Here is an 18,218-nt window from a genome sequence, read left to right on the forward strand (position 1 = left end):
CTCATTATTGGTACTAAACATTGTGAAAAAAAGGTTTGTCATCTTGTCATCTTAAGAGTTGGCGATTTTAGTCTTGTTCAGCTTTTTCCTCCATTGCTTATTTGTGACGTCATCCTCTTTATGTGACGTGATGAGTAATAAGACACACTTCTTTTGTTCCTCTAATGAAATCAGTGAATGGAGAGAGTGTGGGAAACCACTGAGAGATCACCCACAGAGCCCCTGTGGGACAATAGACTTAGAACCTTTACCCAGGGGGATGGACATGGGTTAAAGAGGGAATGTGGACCCCTGAATGGAAACCTGTGAATCAGTTTCAAATCACGAATGGTTTTCTTTTTTGTTTTTACAAGTTTACAATCATTATTTAATTACTTTTAACATTTTAACGTTATTCATTTCACTTCAGCATATAAATAAAGAACATATCAAAAGTCCATAGCATCTAACATATCAATAATACTGTTATAGTATTGATATTATTAATACATGTGCTAAAACTATCGCAACATCAACTGAGTTAAAGCTTAAAAAATACCAATGTTGTTTACCCTAAAACATATGACGGTGAAGATGAACAATTAGCATTAAGCAAGGCACACTACTATGATTCAGAAGAAGCTGTCAATGAACGGAGAGTGGGAAAGCTCTGGAGAGTGAAGTCACATTTCAGAGTCATTAGCATCATGAGTCCTAAAAGAACCGCCAATCTCTCAAAAGGGGAATTGGCACACTTCAGGAAAAAGGATTCTCCCACCCCTCCCTCATACCTAGCCTGGCACCGCCCACCTACCTACTTCCGCTCAATTTTCATTTCACTTCAGTACTAGGTCTGGGTCTGCTTCATATGCATGGTTTCCTTGGAAGCCATATTTTTGGCGGTCCAATCAGCGAACGGAGGGAGTGGCTGAGAACGATGACGTCGACGTCGCGCGCCAGTTTCAGTTGTAGTCAGAGGAAGAACATGAAGACAATGGAGAAGGAGACGAGAGAAGCTATTCGGTCTGTTGTGGGATCGCTGCCGAATATTGATCAATTAAAGCCGTAGCAAGAACAAGCTCTGCTGAGTTTTGTTGGTGGCCATGATGTTGTGGCGCTTCTCCCCACCGGGTTCGGGAAAAGTTTGATTTTCCAGCTGGCTCCGTCAGTGGTGAAGGAGCCGGTCCCGTCGCATGACTTACGTCACAACCAAACGCTATGCGATTGGTTATGGTAGATCCAGAGTGGCACTGGGCAGATCCAATCATTTTAAAACTTCAACAGACACCCGCCTCCAAGTGAGTGAACGTTTGTCAATTGGGCAGTTCCAGACCTTCTGTACAAATGAAATGAAGTACGATGGTCTGGTAGGACCAGGCTACCTCATATTCGCCACAGGGGTTTATTTCAAGAAAAGTTAAAGAAATGCAATTTTATCAGTGGCCGTAAATGTTATCCTTGATATTCAATTTGAGTAAATCCAAATCCTCTACAGAGACCTCTTATTGTTGATATTGTGCTGAAACTATCCTGATTTTGCTGTTAGGCCTAAAAAAAAAAAAAGTTTGGTTCCTGTTGGTTGTCAGTTGAGGTCATGGGTAGGTAGGGAATTTATTTTATTTTTTTATTTTATTTTTTCCAGCGGCAGCGAATGGTTGTTTTCATTTAAAAACGAGAGAATGCGCTCATCCTTGTACAGAATGAAGAGGTGCTGTACAAAAACGTAATTATAGTTTGCATCAAAAAAAAAAAATAATCTAATCAAATTTTATAGTCTATGATTCAGCCAATGGGGTTCTTTCCCTCCAGATGGTCAGTGATGTCCGGGGTCTGTTTGTGATGCAATACAGATAAAGGATCCGTAACCAAAGATCAATTCAAAGTCCTTTTGTCAGCCATGACCACAGCACATTGGAGTCAGTGTGGGAAACTCAGATCCACTCTCTCACACGACTACCAGTTACCACACTGAAGAAACATCTGGGCCCTCAGTAACATGTCCTAACAAGTCAGAAATCCCCAACATAATATAATCAATAATAAACTGAGAAAATAGCAGAGAAAAACAAGAATAATAGAATATTTTAATTGAAAAAAAAGAAAGAATGAAAGCTTACCTACTTTTACTTAACAATACTGAACTGATACTGATTTCATTCAAAAGGCAATCATGAATCATAAATACATATAATCCTACAATGGATATATTTAAGCTATAACTTTTTTTTTTTTTTCTGTTTCTCATATTTAGTGGTAATGTAAAGTAATGGAATTATTGATTGATAACTGTTAACGCCATAACTGATATCAATGAATCCTGATGTCGTGTGTTGTAATGAGGAGCACGTGCCCCATCAAGGTCATTGCTCCCAACATTAGGATCCAGATCTGATCTCTCTACAGGGTCACCACTTTCCCAGATCCACACAGAGCCTCTCTCCATCACCCCCCAGTCCTCCACCTGGTCCCCTGAGATCTATCTATTGTCCCCCAGCAATAAGAGCCTGCAGCATGTGGCAGCCTGCGTTCCTCATTGTCCTCCCTTGCTCTCTGATTGGTTCAGACGGTGAGAAACTCAAACCAGACCTAGACCCACACATTCATATGGAGATTGGGGACTATATAAAGGAGGGCTGAAGCCAGGAGAGACCAGATCCTCTCTACAGAGACCTCTACAGCAGAGAACCACACATGGCTCCTACAATCACTTCAGTGATGACTTCTCCTCAGAATCACCAAACTTTAACACACAAGGTAAATTCAAGACTGAACTTAACAAAACATTTGGAGGTTAATCATAGTATGTATTCATGTTGATGCTCTATCGAGATTTGTTTATTAAATATGCCTTTGTCTTCCTCCAGATCAGAAAACCACTGGTGGAAAAGCTACGCAGAGAGCGAATCAACAGCAGCATTGAGCAGCTCAAGTCTCTGCTGGGTCCAGAGTTCCTCAAACAAGAACCTGACTCCAAGATGGAGAAAGCAGACATTCTGGAGATGACAGTTGACTTCCTGAGACAACTGCAGCTCTCTCGCCATGGAAACTCTGTCACAGGTTTAACAGCTGCCAACCAGGGTCACTCCAGGTGTGTCCAGGAGGTGGTCCACTTCCTGTCAAAGGATGAGGTGAAGACACTGTCCAACAGAAGAATGTTGGATCACTTCCAGAACCTTCGGACCTCCTCTGATACAAGGCTGACTGAGGGTGGTTCAATTCAGCTGAGCTCTCCACTCAAGAACAATATCACCAAAGAGAAGAGTTCAGTTAACAGCGCCATCTGGAGGCCCTGGTAGAAACCTACACACTGGAGGTACCAGACAACATTGACCATGTTGGTCACAACATGTTGTCAAGGTATAATATTAACTCAATATTGATGTTCGAATATCATGTTATTCTTCTAAAAGAAGACCTCCACATATGTTTCTGCTACATGTTGTAGTGTACTGTATCAACTGTCTGTTATTACAGACTCACAGAGGAGCTTTTGCTGCTTTAAAGTTTGATGGTCAAACGTAATTGCAAATCTTTCTAAAAATATTGAGCCTCTTTCTCCAATGTAAAGATAGGGCATGTTTAGTGCATCTATTTCCATTTAAGGAAACATTTTATACCGTATAATTAATTTCTAATGATCATATTGATCTATTCTGCGTTCTTACTTTAAATCTTTGATTTTAAATCTGTGCTCTATCAATTACTGATCTGTTACAAGATCAAAAGTAACTTTTATCTGTTTGCATTGTGTGAGGTTATTCTTACACACAGTTGGTGACATTTCTATTTTCAGGAAAATTACCATCTTTATTTGTCGCAAGCATTACTATTCTAATTAGATCCTAATTGATCACTTCGTGATGACAAATTCCTGATCAGTTATATGATCATGTTGCTCGTTTGCTTTTATGATGAAGCATAAAACATTGGATTCATAATGAACAATGAGCTGCAAATTACAATATAATGTCAACTCAATATTGTTACATGTAACATATCTGGTATGTCTTCTATGAAGACAACTGTTGAATGTATATCCTCTACTCTGTTTGAGTACAATGTGTTTGGAGATCTTTTTCTAATGAATGTTGTGATGTGTCATCACCTCTATTGGACTTCAGTTGAAGTTTTATGGTTCTGAAATCGTCTGTTTGAATAAAAAAACATGAACTTCAATATTTCTTGTCCTCTCTCTTTTAAATGTGGGTTACATTGTTATTCTTAGAGATATTGATCACAAATAAAAACTTGTATTGCTCCTGACGAAAAAGATGCAATACTTGAATTATAAAAATACGGAAATTGCAGCAGTGCATCACCTCCATAACAGTGAAATCATGAGAACAGTGAGAGACAGCATGCAGATTGAAAATTCTGAAAGTAAGTTGAACAATGTTATACTATACTAGTACAGGAGTTTATGGGTGAGGGGTATTAAAGTGTTTCACCTCCGCCAGAATGTAATATATCAGTCGGATGTGGAATAAACCTGGTTATTGTATCATCCTCCTCTTGAGATTTCTACACACTTTTGCCAGTGTAAGTCAGGGTTGACTATTATAATTGATTATGCATACAAAATATACATTTGAATAAATAGATTAAGCAGCAGATGGCATTTATTTTACAAAGCTCCAGGGGCAGAAGTTGTCACTATCCTAAAATATATGAGATACATTTTTTCTGGTATAAAACATACATATACATTAAAAAAAAAAGCTCTTTCAATTTAAGAGTTTATTATTTTAGTGTTATTCAGCTATGTCCTCCATTCCTTATTGGTGATGTCACTCTTATTTTCTAACGTGATGAGTCATAAGACACACTTCTTTTGTTACTCCAGTGAAACCAGTGAATGGGGAGAGTGTGGGAAACCAGTAAGAGCTCACTCACAGGGCTGCAGTGGGGCAATAGACTTAAAAACCTTTACCCTGGGGGATGGATGGGGTTAAAGGGGAAACATAGGCCGCTGAACAGAAACCCGCAGATCAGTTTCAAATCACTACTTTTTTCCTTTTTCTCTTTTTAACAAGAGAAAAATATTGTGATTTATCTATATTTTTATTTTATTTGGATATAAATGTAACTTCGGCATATCATAAAGAACATGTCAATGTCCATTCGATATCACATATCTACAGTACTGACATAACATTGATATAATAAATGTTATTGACTGATTTCAAAGCCAATGGTATTATGTAGTGAGTTTTAAATACATGTGTTAAAACGATTGCAACATCTACAGAGTTAATGCTTGACTATTGAAAAAATTGACATGTTGTTTACCCCAAAACATATGACGCCGCTAATGAAGAATTAGCATTGAGCAAGGCACACTCCTATTAATCAGAAGAAGCTCTATCAATGAACAGAGTGTGGGAAAGCTCTGGAGAGTTAAGTCACATTTCATTAGCATCATGAGTCCTAACAGAACCACCTATTTCTCAACAGGGAATTGGCACACTTCAGGAAAAAACTGTCTCCCACTCCAGACACATGTCTGCTAAAGGGATCTATCTCAATGAAGGCGAAGGAGAAAGCTTTTATCAATGTAAATAACATTGTATCTTAATATTGACTCTTGATATAATTAACTGAAGATTATTGTTGTTTAGGGCAAAATTCGACAGTCCATGATCTAGCCAATGGGGTGCTTTCCATCATGATGGTCAGTGATGTCAGCGGTCTGTTTGTGGTGCAACACAGAGAATGGATCCTTAACCAAGGGTCCATTCAAAGTCCTTTTGTCAGCCATGACCACAGCACATTGGAGTCAGTGTGGGAAACTCAGATCCACTCTCTACTCACATCAACTACCAGTCACCACACTGAAGAAACATCTGCTACATCTGGACACTCAGAAATATGTCCTAACAAGTTAGAAATCACTAACGTAATAATAATATGCAATTAAACAAAAACATCAGTGAAAAAAATGAGATTATCGAAATTGAAAAAAAAATACAGAATTAAAGTGTTCTTGCTTTTATTGAACAATATTGAACTGATGACAGATTTTGTTTAATAGGCAATTATTAAACATGAATAATCCAACAATGAACAGAAAAACATAACCTAGAAATGTTTTTTCATGTGCCGCTCCTCATACTTAGTGGTGGTCATGTTAAGTAACGGCATTATTACATGATACCTGTTCTACCCATAACTGATACCAATAAATCCTGAACGTGTGTGTTGTAATGAGGAGCACGTGCCCCATCAAGGTCATTGCTCCCAACATTAGGATCCAGATCTGATCTCTCTACAGGGTCACCACTTTCCCAGATCCACACAGAGCCTCTCTCCATCACCCCCCAGTCCTCCACCTGCTCCCCTGAGATCTATCTATTGTCCCCCAGCAATAAGAGCCTGCAGCATGTGGCAGCCTGCGTTCCTCATTGTCCTCCCTAGCTCTCTGATTGGTTCAGACTGTGAGAACCTCCAACCAGACCTAGACCCACACATTCATATGGAGATTAGGGACTATATAAAGTAGGGCTGAAGCCAGGAGAGACCAGATTCTCTCTACAGAGACCTCTACAGCACAGAGAACCACACATGGCTCCTACAATCAATTCAGCAATGACTTCTTCCCAGGACCACCTAACCCTGCCCCACAAGGTAAATTCAAGGATAAATTAAACAAAACTTTTGGAGTTTATGCTGATGCCGTGTTGAGATTAGTGTATTAAATATGCCTTTGTCTTCCTCCAGATCAGAAAGCCGCTGGTGGAAAAGCTACGCAGAGAGCGAATCAACAGCAGCATTGAGCAGCTCAAGTCTCTGCTGGGTCCAGAGTTCCTCAAACAAGAACCTGACTCCAAGATGGAGAAAGCAGACATCCTGGAGATGACAGTTGACTTCTTGAGACAACTGCAGCTCTCTTGCCATGGAAACTCTGTCTCAGGTGTATCAGCTGCCAACCAGGGTCACTCCAGGTGTGTTCAGGAGATGTTTTACTTCCTGTCTAAGGATGAGGTGAAGACACTGTCCAACAGAAGAATGTTGGATCACTTTCAGAACCTTCGGACCTCCTCTGATACAAGGCTGACTGAGGGTGGTTCAATTCAGCTGAGCTCTCCACTCAAGCCCAATATCACCAAAGAGAAGAGTTCAGTTAACAGCGCCGTCTGGAGGCCCTGGTAGAAACCTACACACTGGAGGTACTAGACAACGTTGACCATGTTGGTCACAACATGTTATTGTCAATGTATAATATTAACTCAATAGTAGTAATTGTTTGATGTTCGAATATCACATTATTCTCCTAAAAGAAGAACACCTGCATGTTTCTGCTGCGCGTTCTAGTGTACTGTATCAACGTTGTTATTACAGACTCACATAGGAGCTTTAGCTGCTATAAAGTTTGATGTTCAAACTTAATGGCAATTATTTTTGAAAATATTGTTCCATTTTCTCCCATATAAAGACAGGGTATGTTTGGTGCATTTATTTCCATTTAAGGAAACATTTTTACACTGCATAATTAATTTCTAATGATCATTTTGATCTATTCTGTTTTCTTACTTAAAATCTTTGATTTGTAATCTGTGCTCTATGAATTGGATCTGTTAAAGATCAAGAAGTAACTTTTATCTGTTGCATTGTGTAAGGTTATTCTTACGATCATATTGATCTATTCTGTGTTCTTTCTTTAAATCTTTGATTTGTAATCCGTGCTCTATCTAATGTGATCTGTTACAAGATCAAAAAGTAACTTTTATTTGTTGGCCTGGCATGAGGTTATTCTTAAACACATTGGTGACAAGTGGTGACATTTCTATTTTCAGGAAAACTACCATCTTTATTTTTCACAAGCGTTACTATCCAAATTGGATCCTAATTGATCACTTTGTGATGACACATTCCTGATCAATTATATGATCATGTTGCTAGTTTGCTTTTATGATGAAGCATAAAACATTAGATTCATAATGAAATATGAGCTGCACGTTAAAATGTAATGTCAACTCAATATTGTTGAATGTAACATATCTGGTATGTCTTCTATGAAGACAACAAATGTATATCCTCTACTCTGTTTGAGTACAATGTGTTTGGAGATCTTTTTCTAATGATTGTTGTGATGTGTCATCACCTCTATTGGACTTCAGTTAAAGTTTTATGGTTCTGAAATCGTCTGTTTGAATAAACAAACATGAACTTTAATGTTTCTTGTCTTTCCTCTTTTTAATACGGCTAACAATGATATTCTTACTAATAGATCACAAATAAAAAAACGTTGCGTTGCTCCTGACAAAACGATAAAATAATTGAATTGTAAAAATTATGGAAATTAAAGCAGTGCATAATCTCCATAACAGTGAAACCAAATATTTTACTTCCTGACGATTACAGCAAGAGACCGCATGCAGATTGAAAGTTCTGTAAATAAGATTGAGAATGATACACTAAACTTTGTCAGATGTGAAACGAACCACGTTTCCCCCTCCCCTTTAAATTTCTACACACTTTTAGCAATGTTAATCTGGGTTGTATATTATAATTTATTATGCATAAACAATATACATTTGTGTTCATAAAACAAACAGTAGATGGCCTATAATTCACAAAACCTCTGGGGGCCAAAGTTTCACTGTCCTCAAGTAAATAACATTAGTTGTTATTGGTACTGATCATTTTGAAGAAAATGCCTTGTCATGTTGAGAGTTGGCGATTTTAGTCATGTTCAGCTTTTTCCTCCATTCCTTATTTGTGACGTCATCCTCTTTATGTGACGTGATGAGTAATAAGACACACTTCTTTTGTTCCTCCAGTGAACCCAGTGAATGGAAAGTGTGGGAAACCAGTGAGAGCTCACTCACAGAGCCGAAGTTGGACAATAGAGGTAGGACCTTTCCCCTGGGGGATGGACATGGGTCAAAGGGGGAATGTGGACCTCTGAATGGCAACCTGCAGATCAGTTTTAAATCAGAAGTGGCTTTCATATTTATTATTTACAAGTAAAGATCATTTTAATTTCCTTTTAATTTCTTTGTATTTTAATGTTATAAATGTAACTTCAGCATGTAAATAAACAACATGCAGATATCCGTTGAATCTTACATATTTAACAAACTGTTATACAGTTGATATCATCAACACATGTTCATTTACTGATTTGAAAAACAAAATAATTGTGTAGTTATCAGTTGTTAAGAAATGCAGTTAAAGCTTGACAATCCAACAAAAAACAATGTTGTTTACCCATAAACAGATGAAGGTGCTAAGAAGGAATAAACTTTTAACAAGGAACACTCCTATGAATCAGAAGAAGCTCTGTCAATGCACTGAGTGTGGGAATGCTCTGGGGAGTGAAGTCACAATTTGGGGTCAATAGCATCATGAGTCCTAACAGAAGGGCCTATTACTCAATAGGGAATTGGCACACTTCAGGAAGAAGTTGTCTCCCACCCCACCCTCATGTCTGCTGCTGAGGTTGATACCAACGAAAGCTTAAGAGATGCAGTTTGATATATGTCGATAAATGTTTTCGTAATATTACATTTTTTTAAATCAAAATATTCTGTCTTATGTTGACTTTTGTTGCTGAATACAACCACTTGTAATGTTCAAATTCCAGAGTCCATGATTCAGCCAATGGGGTTCTTTCCCTCCAGATGGTCAGTGATGTCCGGGGTCTGTTTGTGGTGCAACACAGAGAATGGATCCTTAACCAAGGGTCCATTCAAAGTCCTTTTGTCAGCCATGACCACAGCACATTGGAGCCAGTGTGGGAAACTCAGATCCACTCTCTACTCACACCGACCACCAGTCACCACACTGAAGAAACATCTGCTACATCTGGACACCCAAAAAACATGTCCTGACAAGTTAGAAGTCCCTAAATTAATAAGGTTATTCCAAAAAAAGCATGCATTTTTAACATCTATTTAACTTGGGAAAAAGTAAATAATCAAAGCTTACTCATTTTTATATTAAAGAATACTGCTAAACTGAAAAATTGACTTAGTTAACTTTGCAATCAAAAATCATGATGAATACATTTGAGCATAAAATATATGCTCAAATGTATTTGATTAAAGGTTTGATAAAATATCAAACCTTTAAATGTTTAGATATGTATGCTGTTTTTCCTATTAAACAATCATGTAAAGTGATTTCAATATTGGTTTACAGAATGTTAAACCTATGACTGATATCAATCAAAGTCCAACATGTGTCGTGGGATAATGGACTATGGCTTATCCAAGTCATGATCCCAGCATCAGGCAACATATCTGATCTCTCTACAGGGTCACCACTTTCCCAGACCCACATCACCCCCCAGTCCTCCACCTGGTCCCCTGAGATCTATCTATTGTCCCCCAGCAATAAGAGCCTGCAGCATGTGGCAGCCTGCATTCCCTCATTGTCCTTCCTTCTGCTTTGATTGGTCAATACTGTGAGAAACTCAGACCAGACCAAGACCCACAAATTCACATGGAGATTGAGGACTATATATAGGAGGGCTGAAGCCAGGAGAGACCAGATCCTCTTTCTACAGAGACCTCTACTGCACAGAGAACCACACATGGCTCCTACAATCACTTCAGCAATGACTTCTTCCAAGGAGCACCTGGCCCTGACCCACAAGGTAAATTCAAGGACAAACTTATGAAAACATTTGGAGTTGAATTGAAGCATGCATTGATGCTGATGTTATGTTGAGATTAGTGTGTTAAATATGTATTTGTCTTTCTCAAGGTCAGAAAGCATTATTGAGCAGTTCAGGTCTCTGCTGGGTCCAGAGTTCCTCAAACAAGACCCTGACTGCAAGATGGAGAAAGCAGACATTCTGAAGATGACAGTTGAGTTTGACCATGGAAGCTCTGTTTCCTGTTAATCAGCTGCCAACAGGGGACACTCCAGGTGTGTCCAGGAGGTGGTCCACTTCCTGTCTAAGGATGAGGAGAAGACACTGGCCAACAACAGAATGTTGGTTCACTTCCAGAACCTTCGGACCTCCTCTGATAGGCTGACTGAGGGTTGTTCTATTCAGCTGAGCTCTCCACTCAAGAACAACATCACCAAAGAGGGATCATCTGGAGGGCCATCTACCAGGGCCATCTGGAGGCCCTGGTAGAAACCTACACACTGGGTGTGCTAGACAACGTTGACCATGTTGGTTATGTCATGTTGTTGGAAATATAGACTATTAACTCAATGTGGTAATTCTTTATTGTTTAAGATCACATTATTCTTCTAAAAGAAGAAGACCCCCACACAGGTTTCCGCTACGTGTTGTAGTATACTATATCAACTGTCTGTTATTACAGACTCACACTTTTCAGTTTGATGTTCAAACTGAATGGCAATTCTTTCAGAACATATTAAGCCTCTTTCTCCCATGTAAATATAGCGCATGGTTGTGCATTTATTTACGTATAATTAATTGCTAATGATCATATTGATCTATTCTGTGTTCTTACTTTAAATCTGTGATCTGTAATCTGTGCTCTATCAAATAGTGATCTGTTTCAAGATCAAAGAGTAAGTTTTATCTGTTTACATACATAGTATGAGGTTATTCTTATACACACATGTGGTGAAATTTGTATTTTCAGGAAAATTAACAATTCAATTTTCATTAGCCTTACTATCCTAATTGGATCCTAAATCATCACTTTGTGATGACACGATTCTGATCAGTTATATGATTATGTTGCCAGTAGCCTTTTATGATGAAGCATAAAACCTTGGATTCATGATGAACTATGAGCTTCACGTTAAAGTATAATGTCAACTCAATATTGTTACATGTAACATATTTGATATGTCTTCTATGAAGACAACGGTTGAATGTATATCCCCTACTCTGTTTGAGTATAATGTGTTTTGGAGATTTTTCTGAAATCATCTGTTTGAATAAACAAACATGAACTTCAATGTATCTTGTCTTCTGTCTTTTTAATGTGGGTGACAATGTAATTCTTACACTACTAGATCACAAACAAAGAACATTGTACTACTTCTGACAAGAACGATACAATAATTGAAACATACAAATTATGTAGATTACGGCAGGGCATCATCTCCATAACAGAGAAACCAAATATTTCAAAATAAACCGTTGGGGCTGTGGTTTTCTATCATAAAATAAAAAAAATTACTTCTTAAACATATTGTGAAAAAAATGCTTTGTCATCTTATTTGTTGATGTCTTATTAGCCTTGTTCAGCTTTTTCCAACATTCCTTAATGGTGACGTCACTCTCTGTTTCGAATGTGATGAGTAATGAGACACACTTATTTTGTTCTTCATGTGAAGCCAGTGAATGGGGAGAGTGTGGGAAACCAGTGAGAGCTCACTCACAGAGCTGCTGTGTGGCAATAGACTTAAAAACCTTTACCCTGGGGGGTGGACAGGGGTTAAAGAGGAAACATAGACCTCTGAACAGAAACCCACAGATCAAGAATACTGTTATTTGTATGAAATTATTTACTTTAAGCATGTAAATAAATAACACTGCAATTTCAATACGTAAATATATATAGAACTGTTATACCGTTGATATTATCAATGCTGTAATTTTATTGTGTTTTGTATTTAGTTGTAGGTAAATCTGTTAAAACCATTGTAACATCTACAGAGTTAAAGCTTGACTATTCAACAACACTAATGTTGTTTACCCTAAAACATATGACGCCGCTAATGAAGAATGAGCATTTAGCAAGGCACACTCCTATGATAAAGAAGAAGCTCTGTCAATTAATGGAGTGTGGGAAAGCTCTGGGGTCTCATTTATAAAACTGTGCGTGGGATCGCTACTAAAAGTGTACGTACGCCCAAAAGCCAAGTTTTGCGTGCAGCAAAAAATATTCAGATTTATAAAACCCTGCGTACGCACTCCGTACGCAATCTTTTCTTTATAAATCTCAGACTGCCTACAAGTGTGCGCAGCTGAATCAGCTTCACGTGCCGCCCTGTAAACGCCCCTTTTTAACCATAAATGGTCAATGCAAATGACCTCATGAATTCGATCTGCATATAAAACAGACTCAGATGCAAGTATTATGTCTTGTCGGAAACAAAGGCAGAAGTACTGAGAAAAGCAAAAAAGCGAAATTTCACAGAGGTTGAAGTGGAGACACTTGTGGGTGAGATGGAGGCCTGAAAAGTAGTTTTGTTCGGTGGTCACCAGATGGGATCGCCAACAACAAAAAGCAGAGTGAGTGGCAACATGTTGCTGCAGCAGTGAACTCTGTCAGTAGCAAGGAGCGCAGTCCCAGAATTAAAAAAGAAGTGGTCTGACATAAAGTTACATATTTTTTATGTAGCCTACCAATAAATCGTTATGGTCCCTAAAGACCCTCTCCCTCCGAATCCTGTCATTCGCATGGTCCGCCAGAAGTACCATATGGTGCAGCATTACCACGGCGCTCACCTCTGCATTTATAGGGTTACGGTAATAAGACTGACCGAGAACACCTTGGATAATCAGTTTTAATCACCCAGGTAAAATGTTCTTGAACATAACCCCTTTTTAATGCCTGATTTGTCATGAAAAGCATCAAGAGTAACGATTGTGATGAGGAGTGTGGCTTGGTTTTCCATACTTGGGATTTAATTGACATTTGATCATGTGTTTACAGTGTCACATAAAAATATTATGTTATTGACACATGTTGGACGGATGCTTTATTCCATGCAGTCGCGATGTCAGTGGACAGTATGGAGTGACGGGATTAAATATGGAGATTTTTATTTTATTTCTATTCTAAGGAGATGTTTCTGGAGTTATAACTGAGAAATAACGAAGTTGACTTAAATAATTCTGATTACATAGATTTAACGCATGATACGGGTTGAAATTAAATTTATGAAGGGCGATGATAAAACATAATCATTCTTCTCACTCTACAATTCTTCGGTCTGACTTCAGTTCACCACCACACCATCTGTGTTGCAAATTCTCCTTTTCCTCCAAACCATGCGTACGCATGTGTCAGAGTTTGCTTTGGGCTGCGCACATTTTCCCGTCAAGTTGGTTTTTTATAGATCACAACCTTGGCGTGGAAAGTCACGTACGCCAATTTCAGCCCTGTTTTGTGCGTACGCAACGGTTATAAATGAGACCCCTGGAGAGTGTACCCCTTTCTAATGACCCCTTTCAGAGTCATTAGCATCATGAGTCCTAACAGAACCGCCTATTTCTCAAAAGGGAATTGGCACACTTCAGGAAAAAGCTGTCTCCCACCCCTCCCTCATGTCCACCACAGGGGTTGATTTCAAGAAAAGTTAGAGACTCATTTTATCATTGTCCGTAAAACGTTTTCCATGATATTCCATTTTAGTGTATCCAAAAGATGGCCTCTTATTGATACATTTCTGCTGAAACTATCCAGGTTTTGATGTTATGGCCAAATTCCACAGTCCATGATTCAGCCAATGGGGTTCTTTCCCTCCAGATGGTCAGTGATGTCAGGGGTCTGTTTGTGGTGCAACACAGAGAATGGATCCTTAACCAAGGGTCCATTCAAAGTCCTTTTGTCAGCCATGACCACAGCACATTGGAGCCAGTGTGGGAAACTCAGATCCACTCTCTACTCACACCGACCACCAGTCACCACACTGAAGAAACATCTGCTACATCTGGACACCCAAAAACATGCCCTAACAAGTTAGAAATTCCTAATATAATGAAATAAACAATCAAATAAGAAAATACGACTGGAAAAATAGAACGAGAGAATATTTAAATTGGAAAAAATAAGGTTTATCCGCTTTTATTGAACATTATTACTGAACTAAAATCCTGATTCAGTTCAAACGGCAATGAATGAATCAAGAAAATATAATCCTAAAGTGAAAAAAATAATGTAACCGATAAATCACCGGTCATATGCTGTTACTCATTTTAATTGGCCATGTAAAGCAATGGCATTATTGATTGATAACCGGTAACTCCATAACTAATATCAATTTAACTACATGTGTGAGGTAATGAGGACCACGTGCCCTATCAAAGTCATTGGTCCCATTGTTAGGATCCAGATCTGATCTCTCTACAGGGTCACCACTTTCCCAGATCCACACAGAGCCTCTCTCCATCACCCCCCAGTCCTCCACCTGCTCCCCTGAGATCTATCTATTGTCCCCCAGCAATAAGAGCCTGCAGCATGTGGCAGCCTGCGTTCCTCATTGTCCTCCCTAGCTCTCTGATTGGTTCAGACTGTGAGAACCTCCAACCAGACCTAGACCCACACATTCATATGGAGATTAGGGAATATATAAAGGAGGGCTGAAGCCAGGAGAGACCAGATTCTCTCTACAGAGACCTCTACAGCACAGAGAACCACACATGGCTCCTACAATCACTTCAGCAATGACTTCTTCCCAGGACCACCTAACCCTGCCCCACAAGGTAAATTTAAGGACAAACTTAAATACATTTTGACCTTAAATTGTATTCATTGATGCTGATGCCGTGTTGAGATTAGTGTATTAAATATGCCTTTGTCTTCCTCCAGATCAGAAAGCCGCTGGTGGAAAAGCTACGCAGAGAGCGAATCAACAGCAGCATTGAGCAGCTCAAGTCTCTGCTGGGTCCAGAGTTCCTCAAACAAGAACCTGACTCCAAGATGGAGAAAGCAGACATCATGGAATTGACAGTTGACTTCTTGAGACAACTGCAGCTCTTTCGCCATGGAAACTCTGTCTCAGGTGTATCAGCTGCCAACCAGGGTCACTCCAGGTGTGTTCAGGAGATGTTTTACTTCCTGTCTAAGGATGAGGTGAAGACACTGTCCAACAGAAGAATGTTGGATCACTTCCAGAACCTTCGGACCTCCTCTGATACAAGGCTGACTGAGGGTGGTTCAATTCAGCTGAGCTCTCCACTCAAGAACAATATCACCAAAGGGAAGAGTTCAGTTAACAGCGCCGTCTGGAGGCCCTGGTAGAAACCTACACACTGGAGGTACCAGACAACATTGACCATGTTGGTCACAACATGTTGTTGTCAATGTATAATATCAACTCAATATTGTAATCGTTTGATGTTCGAATATCATGTTATTCTTCTAAAAGAAGACCTCCACATATGTTTCTGCTACGTGTTGTAGTGTACTGTATCCACTGTCTGATATTACAGACTCACATAGGAGCTTTTGCTGCTTTAAAGTTTGATGTTCAAACTTAATGGCAATTATTTCATAACATATAGAGCCTTTCTCTCTCATGTAAAGATAGGGCATGTTTGGTGCATTTATTTCCATTTTAGGAAACATCACGTATAATTAATTACTGATGATCATATTGATCTACTCTGTGTTCTTACTTAAAATCTGTGATTTGTAATCGGTGCTCTATCAATTGGTGATCTGTTACAAGATCAAAAAGTTACTTATCTGTTTGCATTGTGTGAGGTTATTCTCACATACAAGATTTGAAATTTCTATTTTTAGGAAAATTACCATCTTTTTTTTCGTAAGCATTACTATCCTAATTGGATCCTAATTGATCACTTTGTGATGACAAATTCCTGATCAGTTATATGATCATGTTGCTCGTTTGCTTTTATGATGAAGCATAAAACATTGGATTCATAATGAACTATGAGCTGCACATTAATTTATAATGTGTCAACTCAATATTGTTACCTGTAACATATCTGGTATGTCTTCTATGAAGACAACTGTTGAATGTATATCCTCTACTCTGTTTGAGTACAATGTGCTTTGGAGATCTTTTTCAAATGATTGTTGTGATGTGTCATCACCTCTATTGGACTTCAGTTGAAGTTTTATGGTTCTGAAATCGTCTGTTTGAATAAACAAACGTGAATTTCAATATTTCTTGTCTTCTGTCTTTTAAATGTGGGCGACAATGATATTCTTACACTAATAGATCACAAATTTCACAAATTTCAGTTGAAGTTTTATGGTTCTGAAATCGTCTGTTTGAATAAACAAGAATGAACTTCAATATTTTCTCGTCTTCTCTCTTTTAAATGTGGGTTACATTGTTATTCTTAGACATATTGATCACAAATTAAACCTTGTGTTGCTCCTGACGAGAAAGATACAATACTTCAATCTAAAAAAATATGGAAATTGCAGCAGTGCATCATCTCCATAACAGTGAAACCAAATATTGCACTTGCTGATGATAACTGTGACAGACAGCATGCAGATTGAAAATACTGTAGGTGAGATTAAGAATGTTATACTAGACTATTCCAGGAGTATATAGGTGGGGGGAATAAAAGTGTTTCAACAAAGCCAGAAAATTATATATCTGTCAGATGTGAAATAAACCTGGATAATGTTGCCTCCTCATCATTACATTTCTACACACTTTTGCCAGTGTTTATCGGGTCTGAATATTATAACCTATTATGCATACACAATATACATTCCTTATTTGTGACGTCATTCTCTTTATGTTACGTGATGAGTAATAAGACACACTTCTTTTGTTCCTCCATTGAAATCAGTGAATGGGGAGAGTGTGGGAAACCAGTGAGAGCTCACTCACAGAGCCCCTGTGGGACGATAGACTTGGGACCTTTACCCTGGGGGATGGACATGGGTTAAAGAGGGAATCTGGACCTCTGAATGGAAACCTGTGAATGAGTTTCAAATCCCGAACGGATTTCTTTTTTGTTTTTAAAAGTTTATAAGAAACTTTGATTTATTTTAATATTTTATTTTTATGTTATTAATTTCAGTTCAGCATATAAATAAAGATACTATCAAAGTCTATAACATCTTATATAACATCTCATATATATAGTACTGTTATACTATTGATATTATTAATACATGTTAATTAGCTGATTTGAAAACCAATGGTATTTTGTAGTTAGTTGTAAATAATGTTATGTGTGTTAAAATGATTGCAACATCTACTGAGTTAAAGCTAGACTATTCAGAAAATACCAATGTTGTATACCCTAAAACATATGACGGCGCAAATAAAGAATTAGCATTTAAAAAGGCACACTCCTATGATTCAGAAGAAGCTCTGTTAATGAATGGAGTGTGGGAAAGCTCTGGAGAGTGAAGTCACATTGCAAAGTCATTAGCATCATGAGTCCCAACAGAACCGCCTATTTCTCAATAGGGAATTGGCACACTGAAGGAAAAGGTATTCTCCCTCATGTCCGCCAAAGGCGTTAATTTCAAGAAAAGTTAAAGAGATGCATTTTTATCAGTGTCCGTAAATGTTTTCCACAATATTCAATTTTAGCAAATCCAAATTGTCTACAGAGACCTCTTATTCTTGAATTT

The 18,218-nt window shown here is 38.3% G+C and overlaps 3 protein-coding genes across 4 annotated transcripts; all 3 read left to right on the forward strand.

Moving 5' to 3' along the window:
• The first annotated feature begins 2,573 nt into the window (after window positions 1-2,573).
• On the forward strand, window positions 2,574-4,137 carry LOC132470794 (transcription factor HES-5-like). The gene is made up of 2 exons (XM_060069665.1): window positions 2,574-2,733; window positions 2,844-4,137. The coding sequence occupies exons 1-2, from the start codon at window positions 2,671-2,673 to the stop codon at window positions 3,273-3,275; spliced, it is 495 nt and encodes a 164-aa protein (XP_059925648.1). The 5' UTR covers window positions 2,574-2,670; the 3' UTR covers window positions 3,276-4,137.
• A 2,349-nt stretch (window positions 4,138-6,486) lies between these two features.
• Window positions 6,487-8,151, forward strand: LOC132470795 (transcription factor HES-5-like). The gene is made up of 2 exons (XM_060069667.1): window positions 6,487-6,603; window positions 6,697-8,151. The coding sequence occupies exons 1-2, from the start codon at window positions 6,541-6,543 to the stop codon at window positions 7,126-7,128; spliced, it is 495 nt and encodes a 164-aa protein (XP_059925650.1). The 5' UTR covers window positions 6,487-6,540; the 3' UTR covers window positions 7,129-8,151.
• A 2,309-nt stretch (window positions 8,152-10,460) lies between these two features.
• LOC132471043 (transcription factor HES-5-like) lies at window positions 10,461-16,776 on the forward strand. Of its 2 annotated transcripts, none has more exons than XM_060070025.1 (2): window positions 10,461-10,579; window positions 15,456-16,776. In XM_060070025.1, the coding sequence occupies exons 1-2, from the start codon at window positions 10,517-10,519 to the stop codon at window positions 15,885-15,887; spliced, it is 495 nt and encodes a 164-aa protein (XP_059926008.1). In that variant the 5' UTR covers window positions 10,461-10,516; the 3' UTR covers window positions 15,888-16,776. The 2 variants fall into 2 exon arrangements, with proteins under 2 accessions (XP_059926008.1, XP_059926009.1); XM_060070026.1 differs by lacking the exon at window positions 10,461-10,579 and adding an exon at window positions 15,233-15,349.
• The last annotated feature ends 1,442 nt before the right edge of the window (window positions 16,777-18,218 follow it).

This window comes from Gadus macrocephalus, chromosome 13, assembly GCF_031168955.1.
Source record: "Gadus macrocephalus chromosome 13, ASM3116895v1".
Taxonomy (NCBI): domain Eukaryota; kingdom Metazoa; phylum Chordata; class Actinopteri; order Gadiformes; family Gadidae; genus Gadus; species Gadus macrocephalus.